Raw genomic sequence first — 21,649 nt, forward strand, 5'->3', positions numbered from 1 at the left:
CTCCTTGCATAGCAATTGGTCTAGAGTAAGGAGAGGTGAAGAGGTATCTTGTCAGAGTGGGGAGGGGAGTTCTGATATGTCTCTTCTTTTGTAGAAGTAAAACGTTTTATTATTTTTAATAACATCTTTATTGGAGTATAATTGCTTTACAATGGTGTGTTAGTTTCTGCTTTATAACTAAGTCAATCAGCTATAGGTATACACATACCTATCCCCATATCTCCTCCCTCTTGTGCCTCCCTCCCACCCCTCTAGGTGGTCACAAAGCAATGAGCTGATCCCCCTGTGCTATGTGGCTGCTTCCCACTAGCTATCTATTATTACATTTGGTAGTGTATATATGTCAGTGCCACTCTCTCACTTCGTCCCAGCTTACCCTTCCCCCTCCCTGAGTCCTCAAATCCATTCTCTACATCTGTGTCTTTATTCCTGTCCTGCTCCTAGGTTCCTCAGAACCATTTTTTTCTTTAGATTCCATATATATGTGTTAGCATATGGTATTTGTTTTTCTCTTTCTGACTTACTTCACGCTGTATGACAGACTCTAGGTCCATCCACCTCACTACAAGTAACTCAATTTTGTTTCTTTTTACGGCTGAGTAATATTCCATTGTGTATATGTGCCACATCTTCTTTATCCATTCATCTGTTGATGGACACTTAGGTTGCTTCCATGTCCTGGCTATTGTAAATAGAGCTGCAATGAACATTGTGGTACATGACTCTTTTTGAGTTATGGTTTTCTCAGGGTATATGCCCAGTAGTGGGATTGCTGGATCATATGGTAATTCTATTTTTAGTTTTTTAAGGAACCGTCATACTGTTCTCCATAGTGGCTGTATCAATTTACATTCCCACCAACAGGGCAAGAGGGTTCCCTTTTCTCCACACCCTCTCCAGCGTTTACTGTTTCTAGATTTTTTGATGATAGCCATTCTGACTGGTGTGAGGTGATACCTCATTGTAGTTTTGATTTGCATTTCTCTAATGATTAGTGATGCTGCGAATCCTTTCATGTGTTTGTTGGCAATCTGTATATCTTCTTTGGAGAAATGTCTATTTAGGTCTTCTGCCCGTTTTTGGATTGGGCTGTTTGTTTTTTTGATATTGAGCTGCATGAGCTGCTTGTAAATTTTGGACATTAATCCTTTGTCAGTTGCTTTGTTTGCAAATATTTGCTCCCATTCTGAGGGCTGTCTTTTCGTCGTTTATGGTTTCCTTTGCTGTGCAAAAGCTTTTAAGTTTCATTAGGTCCCATTTGTTTATTTTTGTTTTTATTTCCATTTCTCTAGGAGATGGGTCAAAAAGGATCTTGCTGTGATTTATGTCATAGAGTGTTCTGCCTATGTTTTCCTCTAAGAGTTTTAGAGTGTCTGGCCTTACATTTAGGTCTCAAATCCATTTTGAGTTTATTTTCGTGTATCATGTTAGGGAGTGTTCTAGTTTCATTCTTCTACCTGTAGCTGTCCAGTTTTCCCAGCACCACTGATTGAAGAGACTGTCTTTTCTCCATTGTATATCCTTGCGTCCTTCATCATAGATTAGTTGACCAGAGGTGTGTGGGTTTATCTCTGGGCTTTCTATCCTGTTCCATTGATCTATATTTCTGTTTTTGTGCCAGTACCATACTGTCTTGATTACTGTAGCTTCATAGTATAGTGTGAAGTCCAGGAGCCTGATTCCTCCATCTCCATTTTTCTTTCTCAAGATTGCTTTGGCTGTTCGGGGACTTTTGTGTTTCCATACAAACTGTGAGTTTTTTTTGTTCTAGTTCTGTGAAAAATGCCATTGGTAGTTTGATAGGGATTGCACTGAATCTGTAGATTGCTTTGGGTAGTATAGTCAATTTCACAATGTTGATTTTTCCAATCCAAGAACATGGTATGTCTCTCCATCTGTTTGTATCATTTTTAATTTCTTTCATTAGTGTCTTATAGTTTTCTGCACACAGGTCTTTTATTTAACATAGTTTTGTAAGTTTTAGCCACAGCAATCAGAGAAGAAAAAGAAATAAAAGGAATCCAAATCGGAAAAGAAGAAGTAAAGCTGTCACTGTTTGCAGATGACATGAGACTCTACATAGAGAATCCTAAAGATGCTACCAGAAAACTACTAGAGCTAATCAATGAGTGTGGTAAAGTAGCAGGATACAAAATTAATGCACAGAAATCTCTTGCATTCCTATACACTAATGATGAACAATCTGAAAGAGAAATTAAGGAAACACTCCCATTTACCATTGCAACAGAAAGAATAAAATACCTAGGAATAAACCTACCTAAGGAGTAAGACATTTTAAAACAGCATCAACTATCTGTTAGCTTCCTCTGCACTTTCTCCCAGATCAAGCACGGTATGGTCATAATGGTATCTATAACTTTCCCGAACAAAGCCTTGTGTAAATCATGCTTCCCCCTTGCTCAGATGATCAATCTCAACTCAGCAGGGTCCTATGGCAATGGAGCCCTCAAAGACAGACCAGCACACAGGAAGTGAAACTAGACCTCCGACCTGCAGAGTCGGGTGGCTTAGTTAGAGGCCCCGTTCAGAGTTAGTTCTTTGGGAGGGTAGTTTTTAAATGATAGCAATGCACACAATTTGGGAATGCAGGTTTCAAATATACATCACAAAGGTAGGCAAATCTGTGAGCATTTAAAAAAGATTGCCAGTATACTTACAGTTTTTTCATTATTTTCAAAAGCTTCTCTTGCTTCTTCAAATGTGCAGACTTCTTCTTTGCATTCACGTTCAATATTGCCCTGCCTTATCTCTTCAAAAAGTCCATTAGCTCTTGGGTAGCGTTTTAATACTGAATTGGCTTTTTCTCCTGTGAGGAAAACTAAAAAGAGATATAATAATAAGCATAAAATTGTAATTTAAAAAAATGTGGAAAGTTAATATACAAGATGAAATCTGCTAGATACTCTTTAGAAAACATAGCCAACACCCTAAACCTCTTTCTCTAGGTCAGCAAAGTGACATTCAGCTCTCAACCACCAATCTGCTGTCTTCCTCATCATGTGAATGTGTCCTTTCAGTAGCAGTTGCCCTGGGCAGGGACAACGACATGATTAACGATGTTACATCCAGACTTTAGCACATTTCTGCCAACCATGGGTGTTTAAATATAGCAATAATGATACCAGTACTTGTGCTCATTACTGTAAGAGGATGCCCCCAGGCGTTCTGCTATTGGACAGCAGCAATGAGATCAAAATCCAGTCTGTGGACTATCAGTCTTTGTCCCCCTAACTAAAAAAAAATAAAATTCCAATTGACCTAATAGAAACCCAGAGAACACTTACTTGTATGAAAGGAAGAGTTGACAAAATAATATCAAGAAATTAAGACAAATTTGGCCATAATTCATTCCAAGGGATATTAGTAATAATTTTGTTCTAAATGCACTTAAATATATTTTGACACTTTAATATATTTAACCCCATTTCAATGTCCTTCAGAAAAAGAAAATTGTTCTGCATGACTTATAGGGGCATTTCATATAAACATTCAAAATCCACATTTATGATACCCAGTAAAATAAGGCAATGGTTATATGCATACTCATGGGGAATTATTTTTTTTTACGTACAGATTCATTTTAAACTATACTTCAATTACATTTTTCTAAAACTGTCCTGCTTGTTTGCAGAGATAAATAGAATGCTACCAGAATTTAATCTTTGCTAATGCAAAGAAATTACAAAATTCCCTAATCTTAAAGACCTCTGACATGAGAGAAGGCACGTTACAGATCCTTCAAGATGTATTTAAAAAAAAAAGTCTACATTTTGCAAAATACATTTTGAAGTAAAATGAAAAACGGTAAATGCTCTTTTAAAAATGGCCACAATAGCAATGAATTTAAGGTTTACCTCAGTTTAGAAATGTGTATTTCACTTCACAGAAGATATGGATTCATTACTTAGGATTCTTTAAAGTATCCAAATTGATACCAATTAGATGGCTACACTGAAAACTACAGTAGGCCTTCCGTAAGTGTTTCCTTCCTTCTGTACTTCAGAAGGGTAACCATCGATAAAAATTAATCACACAGTCATAAAATATCATTAGAAGAAATCTTAAAAAATAAAAAAATAAAAGGATGCTATTGAGTTGGAGAGTAATAGTAGAATTTTCTATCAGTGCTTTTCACAGTTTAGCAGCATCAGAATCCCATGGTGGACTTATTATCATACATATTGCTGGGCCGACCTCCCAGAGTCTCTGATTCCATAGGTCTCGGGTAGGGCCAAGAAGCTGCATTTGTAGTAAGATCCCAGGTAACACTGGTGCTGCTGGTCCCACTCCCACAGTTTGAAACCACTACTCAAATGGGAGCTCCTTAGAAAACTAGTTCTGAGGAAGGTGTGTATGGAATGCTGGGATTAACAAATTTAAAACAGATCTTTTACTGCATGACTTTTCAGGACCCTTAATATGCATTTAATATATATTTTAAATCTCCAGAAAACGAACATGACACAGGCATGTGTCATATTTATTTGACTGTGGAGCCCTTTTTCAAGGAACACTTCACTGAATTAACAACTTCCTAGCCATTGGTTTTATTTATGCCATGACAAACAATTCTCTTCCATATAATAGGCCAACTAATTCATGAAGACAGTAGCTGATTTCTCTCGAGACTTCTCTTTTCTAGGATAAACATGTCTAGTTCCTTCATCTGTTGGTCATATAAAATAGACAGGAGTCTCCGTACCGTCTTTACCTCATGAAATATTGTATTCTACACTCAGTGTGGTCTGACAAGTAAAAAACTGATCAGGGCTATTGGCTTCCTTGTTTCTAAACAGAACAGATATGTCAATAAAGTCTAACGCATCTTGGGCTTTTGGGACGTTTTCTTGAAAATAAACCAATCAGTAATAATGTATTTTAAGCTTTTAAGAGGAAAAAAGAAACCTAAATTCTCCTAAGAGAAAATGTTATATACACTATCTCCATAAAGGGGTGAAGGAAAGCAGCTAACTCTTGAAACCAGAAAGCAGGCTAATTCAGAAGGTTAAGCAACTATAAGGTAATATAGCAAGACACAGCCCTTCTTATTTCAGCCTAATCAAATTACCAAGAGCATTCCACAAACACCTTCTGTGTATTTTCTTGTACTGGGAGGCAACATGATATAATACTGAGAACTCTAGATGGAATAAGCTGGCAAGTAGATTTTATCTCACCTGCCAAATGTGCTCAATTAGAAGATACCACCTAGAGTAAGAGTCCAACCAGTAGGAAAGATATTGTTACAGATTAGTTCCGTCTGCCATATATTAGGGAATTGGAAGTTGTGGCAGAGTATTTGCTGTTCCTCATCAAGGTAATTTGGAAATCTCATGGGTGATACCAGAATTGGGATTCTTTCTATGTGGAAACAAAATAAAGAGAAAGGTGGCAGCTTGGACCTATAGGATAAGATCAGACTATTTCTTCCTAAAACACTGGGCAGTTTCCACAATGCTAGGGCTTGTGTTTGGACTTAATGTTTGAAACTGAAGTTGATTACTTCCCTCTACCTCCTTCTCATCAAAATGTGTGAGTTGGGCTTCCCTGGTGGCGCAGTGGTTGAGAGTCCGCCTGCCGATGCAGGGGATGCGGGTTCGTGCCCCGGTCTGGGAAGATCCCACATGCCGTGGAACAGCTGGGCCCATGAGCCATGGCCACTGAGCCTGCGCATCCAGAGCCTGTGCTCCACAACGGGAGAGGCCACAACAGTGAGAAGCCCGTGTACCGCAAAAAAAAAAAAAAAAAAAAAGTGTGAGTTACCCCACAGCTGTCCAGAATCATGTGTATGCCTTCATCAGAAATTACATAATGTGACAAGTATACAGACTGTAAATTTACTTTGAGAACACAACACTGAGGTATTAATCAAACATGTTCTTTTCTCATTAAAGGACATAAAGAAAAACCTAAGCTGTTTTCTTTAGATTCAGTTAGGAAACACCCTTACTAAAGAAAATATTTAAACTCTAAGTCTGGTAAACACATAAATGACCACAAAATAAGTATATTAATTCAAAAAACGTAACTACTTTTTCATAATTTCAAAATAAATAGCTCTCACCCATGCTTTCTCTTCAAAAGAATAAAGATAAATAAGACAGCTTCTCAAGTAACTCTCTAAATTACTGCCTTAAACCGAAATATGTAGTCATGTTATATATTTTTAATGCACTGCAGCATACTAAAACTGACATTTTAATGCCAAAAATCTTTATCTAGGCAAAATCATGTCCGTACATTTGCTGAAAAACAGCAGATGGTAAGGCCTGAAAATTAACAGCCCACATGAAAAATCTCTACTCCACTTACCTAATCAGTTCTCTAATCTTGGGTCTGGATTCATTGAAACAGTCATTATTTAAAGTTGCAAATGTTTACATTTTTCTTTTAAGTGAATAAAATTCCTTCTTTAGGACATATTTGCTGAACACAGACTATGTGCAATGAGATCATGACAAGTCACAAAGATGAGTAGGAGACTGCCTTTGACCTCAAAGTTCTTCAGTGCAAGAGATATAATGAAGATAAAAGAGATACAAAAACAGCTCTAACACAAGATGAACAAGGTAGGTGCTCTTTGAGGTCAGCAGGCAGGCATACTTCTACTGGGTAGGTCTGTTTCGGGATGGGAGAGGGACCTGGAGAAGGGCAAGTGAAAAGTATATTTGGGCTGGCCTTTTAAAAATTGGCAGGATTGGGGCATGCAAAGGTGGTGAGGAAAGACATCCTAGGAAGACAAAATAGTGAGTGAGGGCCTGAAATCGAATAAACCTATGGCCATAAACGAGGAATATGAGCTGGTCAGTAGGGCCAGAGTACACGATTCAAAAGAGGAAGAGAGGGAAGTGAAACCGGAAAGGGGCCTGATAGCCATGTCATGGAGGCATTTACTGTTAGGCTAAGATATTTAAACTATTCAACAGCATTCAAGAGTTTAAACCGATACTTCGTGAAGAATAGCCTAGAAAAGTGTATAAGTACAACAGATTTGGGGGTAGGATGAAGAGAAAATAGAGATAAAGGCAGGAAAAAGGCTACTTACAACAGACCAAGTTAAGAAATAATGAGATCATGCATTAGAATGGTGGCAATAGGAAGGGAAAGAAAGGGACAGATGTGAAATATGGGTGATCTCTTTGGCCACTACACCCATCATGTACCTTATTCCTCAGTCAAACCAAACCTTACCATCCTTCATATAGGTTCTTTTATGCCTCCATAATTCTGTACCTAGTATTTCCTCTGCCTAGCAAACTCCTATTCCATTCAGATGTAAAATCCTCTAAAAACCTTCCCCAGATTGTACTCCCCACTTCATTAGACAGAGCTGCTATAGACTCTCAGTATTTACGTATACTTCAATTATAGCAATTAACTAAAATATATTATAATTTTATTATAATTTTTGGTATGCCTATCTGGTTCCCCCTCAAGACTTGAGGGCACGGCCCATGTATTGTTAATATTTTGATCCAACATCTGTCTTTCATAATACCTAGTAAAGACCTTGGTACAGAACATGATTCAATAAGCGTGGAATAAAGGAAAAGGCAGAAAGGGAGAAACTTGATATCTGAATGACTAGAAGCTGGGAAGCCTTGGACCATGCCTCTAATTATGAGGCAGCATTGCAAACTTAATATATGATTATGAAATTAATACATTTACTGCAAAGTTTCTAGTGAGACAGCACTTGAATATCCTTTTGCAAGAGAAACTACCTTTTGAAATTTGTACAGTACTTCTGTTTGGGCTCCACTTGGAGCACGTTTTTTGTTGTTCTGAAAGAACCACTGATTTGCCGTAATACTTATGTAGAGGGAGAGTAGCTGGACAACTACTCTTGTGGGAAGAAGGCACAGCCAGATGCTTTTTGGCTTGGCAAGGAACTAGTACCTTGGCTCTCCAGGTTGCTGCAGTGAACTCATGAAGAATGTGCAGGATATTTTACATTTTTGGAGAAATGCATTGATACTTAACATCTGTTGGACACCACACAAACTATGAGCTTAAGGTAATTCACAGTTTCATTATTAGATAGTTCTACATTCCTTTCCTTTGTTAAACTGGATTTTCGGCTATGATTTTTTTTTAAAAAGTGCTGTGTTTGACAAGAAGTGAGGTTTGAGAAGTTGTGCAGTGCCCAACAGGTACACACATCCAATTAGTAAGTAACTGCATGGCTATTTAAGATAGAAATATCGAAACAAAGCAATCACATGAGTCTTTTTGGTTTCCTAGTGCATTTATAAAAGTTACGTTTACACTATACTATAGACTATTAAGTATGCAATAGCATTATGTCTTTAAAAAGCAATGTACATACCTTAATTAGGAAATACTTTATTGCTAAAAATGCTAACTATTACCTGACAACACAGGGTTGCCACAAACCTTCAATTTGTAAAAAACCACAATATTTGCAAAGTGCAATAAAAGGAGGTATGCCTCGGGCTTCCCTGGTGATGCAGTGGTTGAGAGTCCGCCTGCCGATGCAGGGGACGCGGGTTCGTGCCCCGGTCCGGGAAGATCCCACATGCCACAGAGCGGCTGGGCCCGTGAGCCATGGCCGCTGAGCCTGTGCATCCGGAGCCTGTGCTCCGCGACAGGTCAGGCCACAACAGTGAGAGGCTCGCGTATCGCAAAAAAAAAAAAAGGAGGTATGCCTGTATTATTTTTTCAAATGGCTACCAAGCTGTCAGGATATAAATACCTATTAAGTTGTTTGGACCTAATTACTTAATAAATGGAACTATTAGGCATTTCTTTTGGCCTATGGCTGCTGTGAAAAAGTCACTGCAATAACTAAGGGCACCTTAAACTCAGAAAGTTTGGGAACCTCTGACCTAGGGGTTCTAGAGGCTGATGGAGTCCTGCCACTGCTCTCCCAAATACATCTGGCACACCATGCTTGAATGGGCTGGGAAGTTCCTTCTCTGAGGAAGGAAACTGAGATCGCTTTTGAAAGTTTACAGTTACTGAAACCTGTCACATGGGTTACTGTGGTGATAAGAGCTAGCAGCAAAAGAATACAGTATAGTCCCCCCCCATCCAGTCACACCCCTCAATTGTAGACCTTATCCTAAGGTCTCCCTCAATTAGCCACTCTGGTTCTGTGAGCTTGCCTGGGAAAGAGGCCAGGGAGATGAAAATGAAACAACAGGGTCACTAGGTAGCCGGAACACCGGGCAATCGGGCCTCCTGTGTTATGGAGCGACCACAGGTGAGTGAAATGCTGGGTAGAAAGGTGCCCTACTCTTTTCCCGGCGCTGCTGGTAATTACTACCAGCCCAGCAAAGGCAACCTATGCCACAGTTCACAAAGTGACTCCTCTACTGTCCTTGGAATTGTCCTGGGTACCAGAAAGCCTGGTTTGAGTGCCCTGGTTTTAATGTAAGACTACGCCGGCAACAACAGCAAGAACATGAAGAGCAAGAGAGAATGGGGACTTCCTACAAATGCACCTAGCATTCCATTATCTTTCTTCAGTGCAGGAGGCAGGGCATACTCCTCTATTTGTGGGAGAGGGTGAGCTTCATGTCCTACTACTCCGCCATCTTGATTGCTCCTCCCAGGGTGTACTCCTCTAGACCTAAGGTGCAACCCTAGAGTTCTTCAATTTCCCACGGGAATAGGGTTGGTCAGGGAAGGAAGACAGACATTCTCATATTTCCAGGGGCTGTGGCTATTTAATATGAGTAACAAATGTGATCTCATTGGTATTCCAAGCTTGTTAAATGGTACACATCAGTTATGCATTTAGAAAGTAAGAAAAAGTTGTTAAAGCAAACAGCTATGTGAGGAAAGCAAAAACCCTATGCTTCCCTTCCTCATCCATAAAATTGGAATAACAGCACCGACGTCACAGTTATAAATGAGGTAATGGACATAAAGTGCTTTGCTCAGAGCTTGGCAAAAAATGGAGCTCAATAAACAAGAGTGTGATTTGTTGTCACCATGACAGCTGTCATGGTGGCAGTTATTCCATTAAAGGAAAAACAAGAGATTTACCAAGATGATTAAAAAAATACACTTAGAAAATAAAGAATAAATGATCAAGAATAGGGTTAACTTTCAGTCAGTCTGTATGTTTAACTCCAGGGATGCCTAGAAGTTTGGTCCTCTTGGTCAAGATTGGGATGAAATGTACTAGCTTTATAAAGTGCTGTTTAAAGCCCGTGGAGGCACTCTGTACTAGCTTGTCTACACTGTTTATTGAAAATGTATAGATTGATGGTTTGCACTGATGGTATGCAGCCTAATTTCATCTGTATGACCATTGGGTATCAAAGATTCTCGGTAAACATGTGCCTTGGCTCCCCTGAGACCAAGGTTATCTTGCATGTATCTCGACTGTTCACAATTAGAAGAAAAAGCATGCCCTGTGTGACTAAAAATGGCCTTAGGAGCCATCTTTCTCCTGCTGCACCATACCTTTAGCCATTATTAAAGCCTTATGAGAGTCTCATAGGTCCTTGCAATTAGCTAATGTTGAGTAGTGCCTACTTTGATGAGTCATAAATATTTTGAGGCTATCATGAGATTTAAAAATTTCAGAAGTTCTTCAGAATGTAAATTAAGGACTATCTCTGGTCCTTATTTAGAAGGACTTGATTTTGTAAGAAACTCATAAGCAAGTATCCTTTACCATACCTTATATGTTTACTTTTATTAACTTCAACTTTGATTAAATGTATGCTCAGTCTATCATCATGAGAATTTTAATAATAGATCACAAAGAAGCTCTTAAGAAAGACACATTAAGAAATGAAAATCATACACATGACAGATATATATGTTCAGTGAATCATGAATGAGCAGCTACAACAAAATATACTAAATAAATTATTTTCCATTGATACTTGGGTTATTTGATAGTTCAGGTAGCTATTCAATATTTGACATAATCACTGTGGATATTAAGGACAGTAAGACATTATTTATGCAGAAGTCACTCAAATAAATCCAGTCTCATAAACTTAGAAACAAAAGATGACCAAGGTCATGCATTATAACTTATCTTATGTTTGACCTACAGGGGAGCCTCAGCTCCCTTAGACTAATCAAGGATCAATTTACTCAACCCTCATCCACGAGCCTGGCTATAAGACCTGAAAGCCTCATTGCACATTAAAGCTGAGAAGTAGAAGGGACTAGGGGTGGGCTGAACTAGATCAACACACTGACAGCAACAAGAAGTGAAAGCTGATGAATCTGAAGACAAGAGGAAAGACAGACAGAAGACCCTTTGAGGGTTATTTAGAGTAGGTCCTAACCCTGCTCACACTAACAGCTCCCAAAGCTGTAGGCATCAATGATTATGTTTATGATGGTGAACCTGAGTCACCAAGAAAGGACCACATGATGTTCACGATATTGTTTAAGAAGGCAGTAAGGTATATGATCTATTTTAGAACTATTTCCATAAAAATAGTTTTTAAAAAGTTTTTTTAACAATTAAAAAACGTGAGCATGAGCAATCTGCAAAATGTATTTATTCAAGTGGAAAGTTCATTCCTAGACAGTGTTGTGTAAATGTTGGTGTGCCACAGACTGAAACTATAATGAGTCCACATGCTAACCAGGAAGCTGTTTCTTTTCTGAATCTCTAATATCTTGTTTAGTTGTGAATTTCTCATAAAAGACTGCATAAGATGCTAAGCTATCCACTTATTTGAGCCTTCTGTTAGTCATATGAAAACTGCCTTTTGAGGCTATCTTGTTGAAGTCTGAGAAAGCCAATACCCGTTCACCACTTTCACCAACCCTTTATTGAAACAAATGAAACTGCAGGCAAAGAGAAGAGTATGGTAGGGTGAAAAGGTCCCGAATTTGTAGTCAGGTATGCGGATTCCTGTCCAGCTCTGGCACTAACCTGGCTGCATGATTCTGCATTTGCTGCTTAATTTATCTGGGCCTGTCTCCTAATTTGTGAACCTAAGGTGTTGTATGTATGTGATTTCTTAGGTCCTTTGAGTTGTAACTGTGGTTTTATACTTGGAAAGATTTTTGTTAAGTGGGAGTAGTGTATCACATCCAAATGCTTTGGGGATATGAACACACAATTTTTCAGCCAAGCAACCACCATCCCCCAAACCAACAACAACAAAAAAACAAACAAGAAGCAAAAATCAACAAGAAGCGCACCAAATTCTGCGCTCAGATTTATATACTATAAAAGAAAATCTTATGTTTTTTTTTTTTGTTTTTGTTTTTTTTTTTTTTTTTTTTTTTTTCCTTGCGTTATGCGGGCCTCTCACTGTTGTGGCCTCTCCCATTTGCGGAGCACAGGCTCCGGACGCGCAGGCTCAGTGGCCATGGCTCACGGGCCCAGCCGCTCCGCGGCATGTGGGATCCTCCCGAAACGGGGCACGAACCCGCGTCTCCTGCATCGGCAGGCGGACTCTCAAGCACTGCGCCACCAGGGAAGCCCAGAAAATCTTATGAAGTGTCATACTCATAATTCTTTGTTTTCTTGCTTCTAAGCCATTTTGATACCATCATTTACTCAGTTGTGTGTGCATATGATGCCTTCAAGGTTTTTTTTTTCTGCTGAAATGGGTATTAAATAGGCATTTGTTATCAGACTGATGGATATAACGTTCCCTAGAAAACCAAAGTCTCACTAGAATTCTAAAGTGACATTTCACCACCTAAAAACCAATATTATGCAAAATAAAAAGATCCTATTTGGATTATCTTCCTATTAGTTAGGGAGGTGGAAAAATCAGATTATTTCCCAATTGTATTTCACCACTGTAACCTATTTGTGGAAATTAAAGGTTCATTTTTTCATAGCAGGTAGGTTTATAATTCAGAATTTGTTGTACAGTGGTGCTCATGTGCCCAAACAGGTTGTCACAAACTTACAGCTTAGTTAGAATGGCATGTAGTATATGTATTCACAGGAATTAGGAAGCTGAAACCCACTCAAGGACTGAGATATTTGAAAAATAATGTGAAGTTACAGGACTGAGCTAGTGAGAGTGGGGAGTCTCAGGGTTTGAGAGAAGAAGTAATTAATATCTTTAATATCCTGAACCTGCTTCTTAAGGACAATGTAGTGGTTATGATCACTACCTAAAACTTTAAAAAAAGATATCTTTGTGCTACCGGAGGTATGCAATGAAACGCCAGATGATAACAGGCAGGTTTCCTGGAATAAGTGTGGAGAAAATGCCAGGAATGGATTTCTATAAGAGAGAAGACAAAACAGGTAACGTACATCTATAAAGTCAATATTTTTTTAAAACAAAACAAATATGGTTCCCCCCTGCCGACTGGGTCTTGCTAACTCAATATGGTTTTCTTAAAAGCCAAATTTTACATCAAATATTCAGATGTCTCTTGCCTAACGATTCTACGCTTTGTAAGGAATAATGAGATACAGAGAAAAGATCTAACAGATTCTCCCATAAAGGAAGGTAAAAGGCCAAATTTTCTTTGAAGGAGTTTTACAATGCATAACACCTTATCAAAAAGAATTCTTCATGAAATAAGGATAACAGCAATCAAGTTAATACCAATTGCAATAACTGGTTTAAACGTATGGTATGGTACTCTAACACATGATATTTATAGACTAGGGGCTGTGCCTTACCCACAGGAAACAAACAAATATGGAATTAGAGAATGGTCTAATTTGCACAAAATTAAGCACACAATCAGGTGGAATCATGAAAACACGGGAATTCCAAAGACAGGTATTTCTCCTATCACTAGTGCCTCAACTATTATCAACAAGAATATCATTAGTCTTAAGAGTTTATAGTTGTCATGACCATAAAACTTTGTTTTTAGCTTATGGATCTGATTTACACTGATTACAGTTCTGTCCCATATGAAAGAAAACGGAAACAACTATAACAATCACCATTTAAATGGGGGGAAAGGCATGTAGAGAGACTCAGCAAATGTGAAATATAGTTTTAAATACATAACTCTATGTTATAATCAATGCTTCACAATCTGTCAACATAGACAGTATGGTATTATCTATGTGATAGTTAGCTGTAATCTAGATGTTAGGAGCGCATAATTGTCCTAATAGAACACATACATTTAATCAAAAAGCCACATTCCAGAGATGGTTGTTCAGACAGCATTCAAAGATAGTATTCAGCTATCTTTCTCTTCTGTGCACAAACAGCAGAGCATGATGGATTTCAGAAATGGAGTCTCATTGACAAATTAGTGCCTTTGTTAATTAGCACATGGATTTCAGAAATGACTTTTCGCTGGTGAAATCAATGTTATTTATATGTGAATTTGCTCTAGAAATGATAGAATTCAAACTTTCGCTTGCTCTGTCTGAAGGGGAGGTACTACATACCAGGAGTGCTCTATTTTCCTCCTCTTCTCTCATAGTGGCTCCTCAGGGACCCCTTTAGAAAACCTGGAGCTTCACTGAGCAACACTGGAAACCACTGATCCATCTCAACCCCTTCATTTTACACTGAAATCCAGAGGTTAAGTGACTTATCCAAGGACACAGCTGCTTGATTATAGGACCAGGACTGCACCTTGGTTTCTAGAACCATAATGGAAGAAAATTTCACATACTGCGGCATGGGAAAGTCATTCTGGCTGAAGAATGTCATATGAAGTCATATGATTCAACTCGAACTTTACGCTAACTAAAACAGGTTTGTGGCCTATCAAACATGCATTGTACAGCTGCCTTAATCCTTAAAGAAAAGGGTGCATTGGCCAGAAGTAAAAAATGTCCATGTTAAAAATAAAGGTGAAATGCATCCCTTCCTGGGTCGCCAATGCTGGTATGCCTTCAGTGATAAGACTCCCTTCCCAGGTGCCAAGGCCATACTGAGTCCCTGTGTATATGCTGATTTGTTGTGGCTGTTGTTTTGAAATCTTGAAGGAATGGATCCCTGACTTCTCTGATGTTCTTTGTTCTGACAAGATATAAAACTGTGCTGAAAACCATGCTTCTTCAGACTGGTTCCTCAGAGTTACCTGAGCTGCTGTCTACTTAGTTTGGCTCAAATAAAACTTCTTTCTATTCCTATCATAGATCAGTTTATTGATTATTTCTGTTGACAACCATATGCATTTGTCCCTCGGTAGCCATGGGGGATTCATTTCAGGACCCCCTATGGATACCAAATTCTGCAGATGCTCAAGTCTCTTATGTGAAATGGCATAGTATTTGCATATAACCTATGCACATCCTCTCATATACTATAAATCATCTCTACATTACTTATAATAACTAATACAATGTGATACATAAATAGTTGGAAACACAATGTAAATTCTATGTAAATAGTTGCTGGCATGCAGCAAATTCAAGTTTCACTTTTTTGAACTTTCTGGAATTTTTACTTTTTTCCAATATTTTTGATCCATGGTTGGTTGAATCCATGGATGTGGAACCCGTGGATACCTGCAGACACAGAGGGCCAACTCTAGTGCTCTCCTTTAGACCTGAATTACTTCTATGAAAATTATAATATGTTAATTATGGCTTATCTCTAAAGATTTCCTTCCCTTTATTCTAAATCAGTGGTTTTCAATCTTGGGAGACATTGCATCCCAGGGAACATTTGGCAGTGTCTGGATACATTTTTGATTCTCACAACTTGGGGGGGTAGGTGCCACTGGCATGTAGTGGGGAGAGGCCCCACAACAAAGACTTACCTGGCCCCAAATGTCAATAGTCACTCCTACATGTATGCCCCAAAGAACTGAGAACAGATACTCAAACAAAAACTTGTACATCGAGGTTCACAGTAGCACTATTGAGAATAGTCAAAGGGTGGAAACAACACAAACGTCCACCAATTGATGAATGACTAATCACATTGTAGTATATTCACACAATGGGACATTATTCAGCCATAAAAAGGAATAAGGTACTAATAAAACGTGGATAAACCTAAAAACCATTATGCTATGTGAAAAAAGCCAGACACAATAAAAGGGCACATATTGTATTATTCCATTTAAATGAAATATCCAGGATAGGTAAATCCATAGAGCTAGAAATCAGATCACAGGTTGCCAGGGCCTGGGAAGGGAGAAGCAGAGACTGACTGTTTAATGGGTAGAGGGTCTCCCTTGGAGGTGATGGAAGTGTTTTGGTACAAGATAGTTGTACAACACTGTGACTGTACAAATGCCACTAAACTGTACACTTTAAAATGGTCAATTCTATGTTATGTGAATTGTTTTGCCTACATTATGTGTTTTGCCTCAATTTTTAAAAAAAAATGTCAATAGTGCTAAGGTTGAGAAACCATTCTAAACTTACGTACCAAAGTTATTTTCTTCTTGAATAGGTAAAAGGCAAAGAGGATTCCATCAAAGACAAAAAGCATCAAGCACTATAATGAGTTTAAAAAAAAAAAAAAAAGGCAGCCTGACCCTTAAATAGTAAGCTCATTTTTTTTCTGATGGGAAAAACTTGCCAGGAAAAAATAATGGCTGTTGTCAGCCCCAAGCAGATTTGTTTTACTGTTATAAAATTATGAAGCTAGACAAGGGTTTACGATAAATTGTTGACATCATCTGAACTGCAGAGGCATGAATATGCTACCATAATAGAGAGACTCTCAGATTTAATATAGGCCAGAAAATGAAATAATTATCTTTAAATGTGTGCCTTCATGTGAACTGTAAACCTGGGAGCTGTCAAATAAAATGAGACACTACATTACGAGACAGTCACTTTACAAGGCTTGTCAGTTTGAACACTCATTCCCTGTTTGAAAACATGGAGCCATATGCTCAGAATGAAAGTTTAGGATTGGCCTCAACTGAACAGTAGTTCAGCAGTGACTCAAAGAGCTTAGAAATTTACTGTGGTAGCTATAAACCATCTTTCCTTCCATTAAGTCTTAGTAAGTGGAGGGGACATGTTTGGGTTCTTTGAACTAAAGGAGCCAAGTACATCCAGTGACCCAAAGGAATGATGCTGTTATGTTTTAATAATAATAAAAAGAGTGTAACTGGTAGCACTGCCTCTGTTTCTCTACGGCACAATATGTTCATGTATACTAGGACATCAAGGGCATGTTACCATTAAGCATGGAAAATGAAGATGGAAACTGACTTTGCAGATTAAGAATTTATAGACCTAGGGTTACCTACTAGGCTAGGTAAAAGCTATCTCCAAAGATTAAATACTGAAAGAGGAGAAACAGAACAAAATGCTAAGGTATCTTTATATTTTTATGTTAATTATTCTTCACAAATAAGACCTGTCTGCCTGCTATCATTCAGCTATTCCAGATATTGTTTTCTACACAACAAAGCAAAATTAATCAGTTTGAAGATCATGGCTAAATATTATTCCTATTTTGTAAAAGATGAGTAGGAACATCTTGTGGTTTGCTATTATTGAGGAAACATGATGAATTTCTTCCAGAAGCTTTGTTATTAAGGTAAAGACAGTGAAATTAGCCATCACAACTGCATATTAGAGTAATAAATACCATAAATTGCTGCTACAGCACTTAAAATATGCAGTAAGTGTGTTCTGACAGAAAAAAATCAGATGGAAAATAGGTGTGATTCAAAGTCAAATTCTACTCAAACAATGTAACAAAAACAACAACCTCCAAATTTTTTAGCAAGACAACTCCCAAGAAATTGCTTTGTGGAATACTGAGACTTTTGTCATTTTATCGTGAATGTACCAGTTATTCGGGGGGGTAGGGGTAGGGGTGGGGATGAAAAGGTAGGATAAAGTTTTACTTTCCATCTGAAGATGATTACTGATAAATACTCTCTAGTATTATGCACATAATATTCGGTAAGCCTATATATACATATTTGCAAAATCCTTACATTCTCTTCTTTGTGAAAATGTTAATTCTCTACTAAAATCTTACACATAATTTTATTTATACATGCTATTGTTTTTTTGTAACAGCATCTCCCCTTGTTGTCTACATGCTATTCTAGTATTCCACGCTGTATTTTATTCTTTGTGTTATGAAGAACCACAAATATAAAAAACCTATCAATTAAGAAGGGTGACTTTCACCACAGAAGGGGTGTCTTAGGCCCCTTACTTTGGGCACCTCTCACTGTGGGCTGTGTACAGCAAGCTTCTGAGTTGAATTATCTTGTTATCTAGCTTGGTGACTGCCAATTACTGCTGCTGCCTTTGAATTACTGCAGCCATGGACCACCGCTGCTCAGAGGATTTTTTTTTTTTTTTTTGCAGTACGCGGGCCTCTCACTGTTGTGGCCTCTCCCGTTGCGGAGCACAGGCTCAGCGGCCATGGCTCATGGGCCCAGCCGCCCCGCGGCAGGTGGAATCTTCCCAGACTGGGGCACGAACCCGTGTCCCCTGCATTGGCAGGCAGACTCTCAACCACTGCGCCACCAGGGAAGCCCTGCTCAGAGGATTTTGATATTTGAGGCACTCTACTATCTGACACACGTGTTTTAGCTGTTACCATAAATGTTGATGAACACTGAGCCATTTCTCTTTTCCTATCTGCCCACTCCCCCATGCTGTGAGAAACATGCATATCATCGTAGTTCTAAGAAAATATTTTCTTCCATACCTTTCACAGCATCAGATAGCTCCTAAGTTTTTAATCAACTTTATACACTGCTGATGACTAGGGTGCTCAGAATACAATTTGTTGGAAGAAAATAAAAACTGGATATGACATAAGGAGACCTAGGTTTGTCTTCTGACTCTTCATTTATAAACTGTGGCCTTTAGATAAGACTTTCTCTCATGACCCTCAGTTTTATAATACATAAAATGAAGATAATAATCCCTATTTACATTATAGGGTTCTCTTACAACTCAAATAAGATAATGAAGGAGAAATATGTACAAGTTATGAAATGCTCTACAGATACTTGTTAATATCAAAATAATATATTCATAAAAGTCCTAAATACTAAATTCTAGCTAAATACTAAATCCCTATATAGTAAATGGGATTTCAATGCCACAAAGGACACAATTTGTAAGAATGTTTATGAATTTTTTCATATCACATAAATAAAAGAATGATTCCTCTAACATATTTATAATTTCTTCATCCAGTAGCAAAGAATACTAAAAGAAATTCACCTCAATTTCATCTATACTGTATGGTTTCCCAGCTGTGCTGTTTTCATGGTTCCTTAATTAATGAGGCTAGTGCCATGCCTCTGTGATATTTTCCTCTGCTGTCCCTTTGTATGACACATTGAGCTATGTTTGTGAGAATCTTTGCCAAATCCACTAAAAACTCCATTGTACAATGCCAGAAAAGGAAAAAAAGAGCCCACAGAAGCACCTTTTTTTCACTAAGCATCCTTTTTTTCAGCAATTAACAAGTATAATCAGACAAACTAAGTAAAGCCTAGAGTGTAAAGGACAGATTCTTTGAGATTCAGGATTTTAAGGATATTTTTAAAGTGCTTAACACAGTCAAAATGCTGCTATTACACACTTCCATGTGTTTGTAAAAGTAGTATTCCTTTTGAAGCACTTCCCTAATCTCATCTCCAGCTTGGAAACATGCCCATCTTTGCAGATCACAGTACCATGCCCTGTCCTTTAGCAAGAACTCTATTAATTACCTGACCATTTAAACAAATACTTGGTGGGGTGCCTTTTAAAGCAAGCACCGAATGATCTCCCTGCTAATAACCTGATGACCATTCTGAAAAGGAAGAATGAAAACAAAAAGTAATGTGTTGCCCTGTCTCATTGCAGCTTTCTTCGCCATATGGCCATGATGAAATCCAATCATCACAACATTCTCCAAATTCACTTGAAGCTTGGAGAAAGTGAGGATCAAACAATGATGAGTCACTCTGGAAGGTTCTGTTGACAGCTGACTTGGAGTTAGGACGTGGTATGGATTAGTCCCAGAATTTTGACCAGTTTTTTTTATTTAGTCATTTTTTAAAAATTTCTAAACTATCAGAGATTGGTATCTTTTGTGAAGGTTGGGAAAGAACCAGAATACCCAGGGAAGCACTGGAGAAAACACACAAAAGCTGGCACATCAAGGTTCAGGAGGATATTTTCTATCTATAATCCTTGGGGCTGCCTACCAGGGCCCATATTGACATGGGGTGAGAAAGATGCCTAGAGCATAAACAGAAAGAAACACTCTCTGTCAGTTGCACAACCCTAGTCCCAGCCCTGCTGCCTACAGAGGCATCTGATCAAATAACTTCATTTTAACTACTGAAAGACATAACCAATGAAGATATACTTACACAGTAAGGACAGCAACGAGCACATCACTGCACTCTTCCATTATACTTCAGAGTTCTCAACACGCTTTCATATATATTATCACATTATGACAAGCACAATCTCCTGAGGCTAATAGTGCAGAATGTTTTTAATCCTACCTCAGAGGTGAACAAACAAGTTTAGGGGAACAGTAGGATTTGATCAAGATAGTAGAGGTAGAACTTGAATTCAGGTCTTTGACCTATGTCCAGTACTCTTCTCATTATACTTCCCCAATACCAAGTCTTCCTCTGAGGTCCTTTAGAGCATCAGATTTTTATGGTCTACATTGATTAGAATTATTTATGAAGTCACTGCAGTGGCTGGTTATCAACAACTTAAGAAAGAAATGACCTTAAATTTGTCTATTGTTCACTGCCCATATAATAGCCTTATGAGAAAGGAAAAATAAAAAGAATTCATCTAATGCTTCTTAATGCCAGGCTTAAACATTTTAGGGGCAACCAAAGCCATTTATAAGTCAACCTCACAGATGAATTTTTTACTATTATCATTGGTTGCATAGTACAATCATATTTTTGTTTATGTTATTATCAGCAAGGCTCAGAAACCATTAGCAGCATATGGGTTACTTTGCTAAGAGTTGTAAAGAAGCTGGGATTAGGGCAGGTTTATATAATATCAAGTTTGAGCCTTCTCTCCCTGTACTGGAAGATGTCCAGAAAAGAGCAGGGGAAACAAAAGACCCTTTCCAGTGAGCAACATGTGATCTGTTGGTCTTTTTCTGCACAGCCCTGCTTCAAACGAAACCTTTCTAACACTAACAAGAAATATGATTTAGGTGTCCACAAAAACAAACAAACAAACAAACAAACAAAAAACCCAAATACAAGCTTTGAGTTGCAAATCTAATTTCCTGGATATAGTGGATTAATGTGGAGAGAACCTAAGTTATTTAAAAGTAAAGAGAAACTTACTTCTCCCCATGTTTTCTTGTGGTCTTTGGTAGGTCCTTGGATGATGATTCCCTGTAAAAAACACAGCATACACACACAGTCAGATTCAAGTTCCATTAAAACTTATGTTGTCAACATGAGCATTTCATTCCAGTGCATTCCAATCTTGTCCCCTTACCTAAATAAAACAGATATTTAACCTCAGAGGACAGAAACACAGTATTCTGGAAGCACGGGCTCTACATCAGCTTACTATGACCTTGTTTATCTGGCATTAGTTTCTGCCCTTGCCAAACAAAAGTCATCAAATTGGTCACATAGTTTATCTCTTAGGAAGGCAGTGATATCAATAAAAAATGGTGGACAAAAATGCCAAAAGGCCCAATTTTAATAACAAGGCTAGCATGTTACTAGTTTGCCTATCCCTGGTTTCTCTTCAATGTCACTCTGTGACAAATCCAATACCATTCATAGTGTAACATTTTCC

General features: G+C 38.2%; 1 protein-coding gene across 1 annotated transcript in view; it reads right to left on the reverse strand.

Annotated features, from left to right (window-relative positions):
- PRRG1 (proline rich and Gla domain 1) overlaps nucleotides 1–21,228 on the reverse strand; it is a 64,479-nt gene extending 43,251 nt beyond the window's left edge. Inside the window, exons 1-2 of the mRNA XM_007467410.1 lie at nucleotides 21,184–21,228; nucleotides 2,679–2,839 (exon numbers count right to left, since the gene is read on the reverse strand). Coding sequence (XP_007467472.1) covers nucleotides 2,679–2,839; nucleotides 21,184–21,193 — 171 coding nt within the window. The 5' untranslated portion in view covers nucleotides 21,194–21,228. The remainder of the gene's footprint in view (nucleotides 1–2,678; nucleotides 2,840–21,183) is intronic.
- Nucleotides 21,229–21,649: the final 421 nt, after the last annotated feature.

Source organism: Lipotes vexillifer, unplaced genomic scaffold (genome assembly GCF_000442215.2).
Source record: "Lipotes vexillifer unplaced genomic scaffold, Lipotes_vexillifer_v1.1 scaffold1958, whole genome shotgun sequence".
NCBI lineage: Eukaryota > Metazoa > Chordata > Mammalia > Artiodactyla > Lipotidae > Lipotes > Lipotes vexillifer.